The sequence below is a fragment of the Schistocerca americana genome, chromosome 5, assembly GCF_021461395.2.
Source record: "Schistocerca americana isolate TAMUIC-IGC-003095 chromosome 5, iqSchAmer2.1, whole genome shotgun sequence".
NCBI classification, from domain to species: Eukaryota; Metazoa; Arthropoda; class Insecta; order Orthoptera; family Acrididae; genus Schistocerca; species Schistocerca americana.
In genome coordinates this window covers 199,708,137-199,716,991 of record NC_060123.1, presented here as the reverse complement: position 1 = coordinate 199,716,991, position 8,855 = coordinate 199,708,137, and the positions used below count along the sequence as shown (strand labels likewise).

The 8,855-nt window shown below is 33.0% G+C and overlaps 1 protein-coding gene across 1 annotated transcript in view; it reads right to left on the bottom strand.

The window, feature by feature from the left end:
- Positions 1-233: 233 nt before the first annotated feature.
- LOC124616260 (semaphorin-1A) overlaps positions 234-8,855 on the bottom strand; it is a gene marked incomplete at its 5' end in the record, with an annotated part of 362,538 nt that continues 353,916 nt past the window's right edge. The window contains 3 exons of the mRNA XM_047144564.1: positions 234-3,910; positions 6,136-6,325; positions 6,581-6,700. Coding sequence (XP_047000520.1) covers positions 3,739-3,910; positions 6,136-6,325; positions 6,581-6,700 — 482 coding nt within the window. The remainder of the gene's footprint in view (positions 3,911-6,135; positions 6,326-6,580; positions 6,701-8,855) is intronic.

The following is an 8,855-nucleotide window of genomic DNA, read 5'->3' as shown; positions in this document are numbered from 1 at the left end:
TATTAAACTCTACAAATATAGAAGATGCTCATGCATTTACACTGGATAAATATCTGTAAACAGTGTAATATTTCTCTTTGTTGTTCTGCAAGGTTGACACTTTTGTATATATGTAATAAACCTAATTTTGACACTCACCTTTTTATGAAGACATGTATGTAATGATAAAGGCTCCTAACTCTTCACAGGAAGATGTGATTGGTTTGGTACTTCTTTTTCAGCACACTGAACACTGATCAGTCAAAGATAGTTTGTTTTATTCATTTTCATTCTCCTTCATATAAATTTAATAAATTGCAATATTGTTATAACATTCATATACAAAACCTCAAATTAATACAGTTTTGCTACACATCTGACCAATCATCATTTTGTTTTAATTTAATGTAAGTATTAAGCATAGGAAAATAGAAATAGTATTGAATATCTGTGCCAGGAAAGTTCTAAATATAAGCAAGTTTTATTTAAATCTTAGTCTGAAATTTGTCACCGAGACATTTCAAAGAGATGGGCATTTTATACACTGCTCAAAGGAAAGTATTTCTCAGTGAATTCCAGGTAAAAATCAGAGGAATTATTTAGAATGTTTACATCATAATCTGTTAATTATACTCTGCAAATCACTTCATTGTCTTGCACATTAAAAAAACTCAGCAATGAAATCTCCACTGGATCTTAATCAGCCACAAACCACTGTTTTTGTAATTTATATTTTAATATCAAAAACAAGACTTTTTACAGTTATAAGATACATGAGTTGTATTTTTTTAGAATATATACTGTTTCAGCATCTTAACTACTGATATAATGTAAACAAACTTCTCATTCTGCATATTTTATTTCTTACTGTGCACATTTTCTGTAATCCTGATCTGTCTTCAAACCAAGAAATACTTATTTCATGTCTGTGCGATTTGACTGTACCACAGTCACAAGATCTGCTATTTAATGACAGAATTATGACTTATTCTTATAATTTAGTTCTATGTTTACTGCAGATTAAGTTATTTAAAATAAATTTTTGTATAAACAAATATCTGCATTGAATCAAAACATAATAGTATGACTAATGAAAATAGAAATACCAGCTGTGATATAACAAGTATGTGGCATAAAGCTTGTGTTGTAATATCACTTAATACTACATGAAGATAACCTGCTTCCAGAATGTTTATGAAGTGAAACATATCATATTAACTAGTCATCCATTTTCCAAATATCGAACAATAAATGATTTAAATACATCTTATGTCGTAATGTAAATGATGTGAGCTAAACACTTATTTCAGTAAGTTATACTCTCAAGATTTCAAATTTGTGGCTAGACATATTCAATATCTCATTCACTAAGGTTCATATTGAATTATTATGTAACAATGTCAGCTATCACTTATGCAAGTTTCTTGTGATCACATTAACACAGGTTATCAAACAGGGCTCACATTTTTTAAAAGTCACTTTATGAAGTTTACAAGCAGGAAATGAAGCTCACCAACCCAGTCAAAAATATGAATAAAATCAAAATTCAAAACTTTAGTAAAACAGTTCTGGAGTAGGTTATCTTATTCCCTTCTACAGTCACAACAGCCATAATAATAAAGCACAGAAAGCATTACAGTGTTAGTTGAAGTGTTTACTGAGGTCTCAGAAGTATGTGTGACAAGTTATGGTAGAGTCTCATTTGACAATAATCAAATTACGAAACAATTATACCTGTATCATACCTTAACTGAAATTTAATATTCTACGAGTTTAACTGCTGCAGTTGTGTTCGTCTCTCTTACCCACTTACGAGCTTAAGAGTTTTCATCATTTAAAAATAAAGAACGGTTAACCACTAAGAAACCATACACCAATAAAAAGATTTCTGACACTATATTATATGACATTTACTGGCATTTAAAAAGCCATCACGGAATAGACACAAAAATATAAGCACTAATTTATTGCTGTCAGCAATGGTTCCTGACTCTTAATGAAACTTAACACTGCTGATGGCAATGAGGTTCTCAGTACATTAACAAAGTTGTATTTCATATACATCATTCCACACAGGAATTGCTTACATGATTTCAGTGAGATTATTGCAAAATCCAAAACTTGAGAAAAGTATATCTACTTATTAACTACCCTCTGACATGTAAAATAAAACTTACAAACAAGTGTAGAAAAATTGCAACAGACGTGTCAAATGCAATATGAGGGAAAGATTTTCTGCCATATTTGAACAATATAAACTGATAGTAAAAGAAACTATTACTATCCAAAACTGAGCTGATTTTTCTTCCACTTGCCACAATGATAATTCTATGCACAATGAAGCAAATTTAAAGTGTTCTATATGAATCAAAATATTGACAATATGGTCTCATATTATTATTTTCTTCAACTTAACAATCATAATAACATACAGTTATATAAAAATATCCACACAATTGCGCCAAAACATTGCATATCATTAACTTCATATTGTCAGGTTGTTTACAAATATACTGCAATGAGTTAAGGATATCTGACCAAAAATCTCTCATGCATGCATGAAATCATCATTTCTGGCATGCACAATCCTTGAAAAGACTCTTTTTGATGTCTTTTCTAAGTTCTGATGGCAAAGACATTGCCTCAAAGTGCTGACACAAAAGCCTCAAAACACACACTGATGGTTTCTCACAGAATCAGTGCCACTGGATTCTTATTAATGTAATATTAACAATGTGTCACTTAAATATGTACATTCAATTATATACAAATAATATTTTCCAGCTCTCAGTCTTTTCACATTTATAATGTAGCACATGTAGCATGGAGATTGAACTAATACATGAAACAGAGATTCTTAGCACTAATTTGTACAGGCCGGATTAAACTATATGCACATTAAACAATACTGGAAGTTTTGGGTGGGTTGACATTTGTTTAACGTGATGCAGTCAGGAGAATAAAATGTCCCATTTTCAAGTCTAACAGAGTATTCACTGCACTGAAATATACATAATTCTGAGCTTTTCTTATCTAAATTCTATTGGGTAGTGCTTCACAAAAATTATAGTTTGTGGCAGGTTTCTGAAACTCTGCATTTTATACACCTGACTCCATGTCTTAAGATTTTCTCTTGGTTATCAATGTGCCTATTTTAGAAAGCACAAAGTTTTTATCTGCTGACTATTCAGCACCGACGTTTAAGCACTCCTATTAGAGTCACTTAGATGCAACATATGAAAGTTTCATAATTTACCATACCACATACATGTAAGGCAATCTTTGCTACAAAAGCTCTGTGATTCTGAGTGGAATGTATTAAACTTCCATCTGACATTAGAGTAGCTAATTTAGAACAATGTAGGTAAATCATGAACTTGCTTTTATAACCTCCTACAAATAGCTGCCTTTGTTAAGTTTCTTGCAATTCATCTCTAGGATAATAGTGCCACTGATCAATTCTAAAAACTAGTCTTCATTTCCTGCTTTGTCAAGTTCATCTTTAAAAAAATCGCACATCTGTTCCCACAACCACAATCACCACTAGCAGAAACTGATCACAGATCACTATACACTTTTTTGTGTAACAAAGACTTCTTCTGTAGTATTTATTTCATATTGTTCTGTATTACTATGGAAAGTGGTGCTCTCGATTACAGAAGTCTACATCTTTTTAACTTTCTTGAGGACATTTCTCAATAGAGTCTTGGTTACTCTAGTGGCATGGGTCTGCACCAAAACAGATACCAAAGATTTCTGCTAAATGTATGTCTTTTTTACTTTCTGTATTGGTTTGTTTTCAGCTGAAGAGTTGGCATTTTTTCCATTTGCATTCTTTGGTGGGACATTGAGCACAAGATTTATGGCTGCCTTGTTATTGGCACAGGGTGGAAGATAGGGTGAGTCTGCATTCAGACCAGCCTCAGTGATCCTGAAAATAATACATCTGATTAGTTTACTAGCAAGATAATTACAAATGTTCAAGCATGCTTCCTCAACATGCAGATGTTGTAGGGGCTACATAGAATGAGATATCTCCTTTACATCTTTAGCAAATGGTGATTTTACTGCTTCTAAATTTTAATCCACAGTTCCTATAACATGAAGAACACTGCAGGCTACTGAAGAAAGTAAAGCCAAGCATTTATGGAGAGAGAGAGAGAGAGAGAGAGAGAGAGAGAGAGAGAGAGAGAGAGAGAGAGAGAGAAACTGTAAAAACGACAAAGTGCCTACATATTAGAAATTAATCATCTATTGTCTGAGTGAACTGTGCACTGATGCAGTTTAACTACTCTGGTGATAAATACTGAGAACAATTTTGTGAAAGTTTATGACGTCAGTCATGTTTTGTATACATACTGACATTCATAGTTCACAATATTGTGAATAATAAGCAAAAATATGTAGGTCCTCAACAAGTATTTGACAACATATAGGATGCAAAAAATAAACAGTCTTCTATTCAACAAACTATGACGAACACCCATTGAACTACGCTACTTAAATGCTCTGAACCGTGCTGATACTGTAATCAGATAGTAATTTATCGGACGAAGGAAATTCTGTGTTTATAACTTTCCTTACATTGTTGTATGCTGTCCTTCCCAAATTTCTGTTATCACATTTCTTCCGCTCCCTGTGCTTGTTAGTCTCATCTGTAAGGTCTTCGTATTGCAGAAGAGCTGAAACCAGCACAGGATCTGAGGGTGTAGTATGAAACAGTTGTTAGCTGTCTATCACTAACAGCTTCATAATCATTTTAGAAAGAAAAGTTTCAGCCACACAATATTTTATCAGTGATTGCAGTGCATAGTTCACTCATTTTACATCATTTCCAGACTTCACTTTTAAAACAGGATAATGTTCCAGTCAGCATGCATTTAGATAACGCAACCAAAATTGTAATTTGAAAATGAAAAATTGTGTGTGAAATAGAAAACATCGAGATTTCTGTCTCACTATAAATTCTACCTGTTATGATTATAAAAAGATCATCTTATACTGAAATAAGTTTACTTCTTCTGTTGGGAAAATAAAAGTAAACAATTCAGAAACTACAGAGTATCATAATAACAGAGAATTCAATAAGTACATATGAACAAACAAAAGTAAATGGAAAAAGACAGTTACATTCAATGAAAACCAAGTTTATTTTCTGTTTCGGTATTCACTGCATGGCAGACTGATGGTTCATTATATTCCCAGTTTTATTATTTACAAATGTTTTACAGATATATTACCAACAATATAATGAAAAGGATAGATTGTCACTCAGCATATAGAGCAGACACTCAGTCACAGACAGCCACAACAAAAAAATTGCTATATATTTTGAGCTTTTGGCAAAAAGGCCTTCCTCTAAAGTGCAAAAACACACAAATATTTACATGAGCACAACTCACACACACGTGAGTCTCAGTGGCTACTGACAGTGGCCATGTGGGTGTGAGCTGTGTTTGTGCAAATGTGTGTATGTTTTCCACTTTTTAGGACAGCCTTTTGGCCAAAATCTCAAATGTATAGCAGTCTTTTTGTTGTGCCTTTCTGTGACTCAGTGTTCTGAGTAACAACATATCCTTTTCATAATACTGTCATTATTTCATCCTGGATTTCTCATTGTTTAAAAAATATTAATTTTGCAAAAGAAAATTTCTGCAAGAAACCTCAAGTTACTTAGTGCTACTGTTAATATATGTCAAATAGCTGTATTTACTGATAAAATGGAGGAAGAAGGGCAGGCCGCCACATGTAAAGTTAACATATCCTCAGTCTTTTGGAACCAGGTATCTTTTACTGGAAGCCAGAGAAAATAATATACAAGGACAGTTCTGAAAAGTCAAAAATGGCCATTTGCTTTGAATAGTTTTCCCTGTCTCCTTGTCCCAAGCAGTGGCCTATGGTTCCAAAAGCTTGAGAGCCTGTTAGCTTTTTTCCACTAGTATCTTCTACTAAAATACCAGCAGCTGTTTTGATAAATACAGCTGTTTCTATCTTAAAAGTAGTCTGAACTTTCATTTAATGACTAGTTTCTAAAGTTTTGATTATCATTGCAATAATTGTGAAGCATAAAGAATGTGCTACAAATGAAAACAACATAGACTGAAAATAGAGTGAAGTTCTTATTAGGGAAATGAGATAGGGTAGCGGCTAGCCTACCTATTTAGCTGATGGCGTTGATCTGGAAAAGGCATGTCTGTGTAATCCTCTCCCCTGCATCGCCGAGAAAAAAGAAATCCAGAGATGAAGCCAACAACTAGAGCTCCAAGGCATGATGTAACTATAGCAATAGTCAGAGTCTCTGCTGTATAAATAGGCAACTTTTCCTGGGAGGAAGGCAGCTTTGAACCTGGAAAAGATACGATAAATCATGAACTGTGAAGCACCTTCAGTAATCATTCTGAGTATATGGAAAAAACTACTCACAACACACAAAGTCCTTTGATTTCGTCCCAATTCACTGGTATATAATTAAGAAACATTACAGCTAGTTGTACAAATTAATGAAGTCCCTCCTCAAAAAATGGCTCAGAGAACCTAACAAATCATATCTGATTACATTACACAGCATACAATATTTTCTACAGTTTTCTTGGAAACATACCTGCATGATTTATTTCAGCCAGGGTATTAGGAATGACGTTGCTGTCATCTACTCCAATAACAATCTCGTTGTCAATTTCAGGTTCAAATTCAGCCTGGTGGATTGAATGAACGGGATCGCCTGCCAGAGGTGAACACGCAGGTTAAGAAACACACCATAAAGATTGGGACACTGTTCATTTAAAAAAGTTGCCTTCTACTGTATTATGGAACAGTATTATCCTCTTACAGCAACCAAATCCTGTACCGCTTTAAAGCACAACAGCATGTACCACAAATATCTTCTTATATACCAAAAAATTTCTTTTTAGTTTTTTAAATAATCAGTGATCCCATCTTTAAGCAAACTACGTGAGTGTGGAACTAAACAACAAAGGCAGAGAACAGGACATGTGATATTAGTATTTCAGCTTGTGAAAAGTTTTGGTCAGATGACATACATGAAGAGAAAACAATTGTTCTGTCAAAGACGATGTAAAAATTTTTTGTTTATATCTTCAGTAACTGATTTGACTCCAGAGAGAATAAGATGATTTTTCCACATTTTATGAAAAACTGTGATCTCTTAATTATTACACCAGTGACAACAGCAGTCAACAGTTTTCTGATATAAAGCAGTATGATCTATCATACAGTAACCAGAAAAGAACACAGAGATTTGAATACTGTATTATCGTGATAGTACTTGCAAATATTACTAATAGACTAGCTACAATTTTCCATTACAAGGCAAAGATTTGTTGCAGATAATCAGATGGTGACACTGGACTGATTCTGAGCACATTTTGTAGTTTTAATATGAATTGAGTGTAAATGATGATTTACCAGTAAACAGAATCATGTTCTTAAAACAGAGCTCAAATACACAAAATTGGTGATTTAAAAAAGCGTGAATTGAATATTTTTATCTTATGAATGTATTGTCACTGTGCAGAGACAGTCTGATGTTTGAGAATATGTCTAATTTACTTTCCTTGGGTGTTTAGTAATGAATATATTTTTTCCATAATGCATGGTGTGTATTCTTTAAGCAACAGCTTATAATAATTTTGGGATGGGAAATTTCTACAAAGTATGTTAAGATCCATAAAAAAACAGAACTTCAAAAACCAATTTCAGCTCAGAAACCCAAGTGGCACTTGTTTGTAGACAGCTAGTATAATGCAATGTTTAAAATCTCTCTGCATGTCATATAAACAAAATTAAATGTATGACCTCACTAAATATTGAACTTCATTTTGATTTAAAAGAAATGGCTTACTGTGGAGCAAACACCTATATGTTTACTCGCCAAAACTATTCTGTGCAATGTTCAACAAAATGGATCATGTACATCATGAAGATTTCAGAAATTTAAATACAGGAATATGGTTTTTATGGGTATTCAGAAACATTGGCAAATTGTGTGAGTAAAACCTTACAAATATGTTATAAGGGCAAACACTATGTACATAAGCATTTTCCAGCTGACTTTACAATATTAGTCTGTGAAGTGCAATACGTTTAGTGAATACATGCATTTCAAGCAAAGTATGTAATAGATATGAAAACTGCAGACATGCATAAGAATGAAAATAGAATTTACATGCAGTTAGAAATTTGAAAGTAATGTGATCATACAGCTTTACCAAAGCAATATAGATGGCTGGCAGATCCCGTTCCAGAGTGAGGGAACTTGGAAAGTACAAAATTTAGTGTTTATTATCTCCACTAGCTGCACACTTTTCCAAAAGGACATTGGAACATTAATTTCTTAATATTTTGGCAAATGATAGTGTACATTATACTATATATAGACAGACCATCCCAAATACAATTTTCAGGAAATTATTTCACCTAAAACTTCTAAATTTTCTTTTGTGAAGTTTTTTTTTTTTTTTTTTTTTTGTTCCTCTGACTGTTACTATCATACATATGGACAGTGTAACCACTACCCCATTTACATCATATTGAAATTCAGTTGACCTGTTATTTACTTCAATTCCTTTGCATGAGGAATGATAGCATAAAGCCAACTTTCAAATGTAGTTTGCAGAGATGCATGTCAGAGAAGATTACTATATTTAGTAAATTAATGCTCATCCTCCACAGCTAGTTTTTCACATATTATACTAGATGTTTCTCACCACCACTGCAAAATTAATATTTTAATATAATTTAATGTTTTCCTCTTCTTTGGAAAACTCAAATTCAAGACATTTATTCAACGAATGATAAAAGAGTAGATACAGAGAGGAATCTGAAATGGATAGACTATATCACCTGCATTCTAGCAT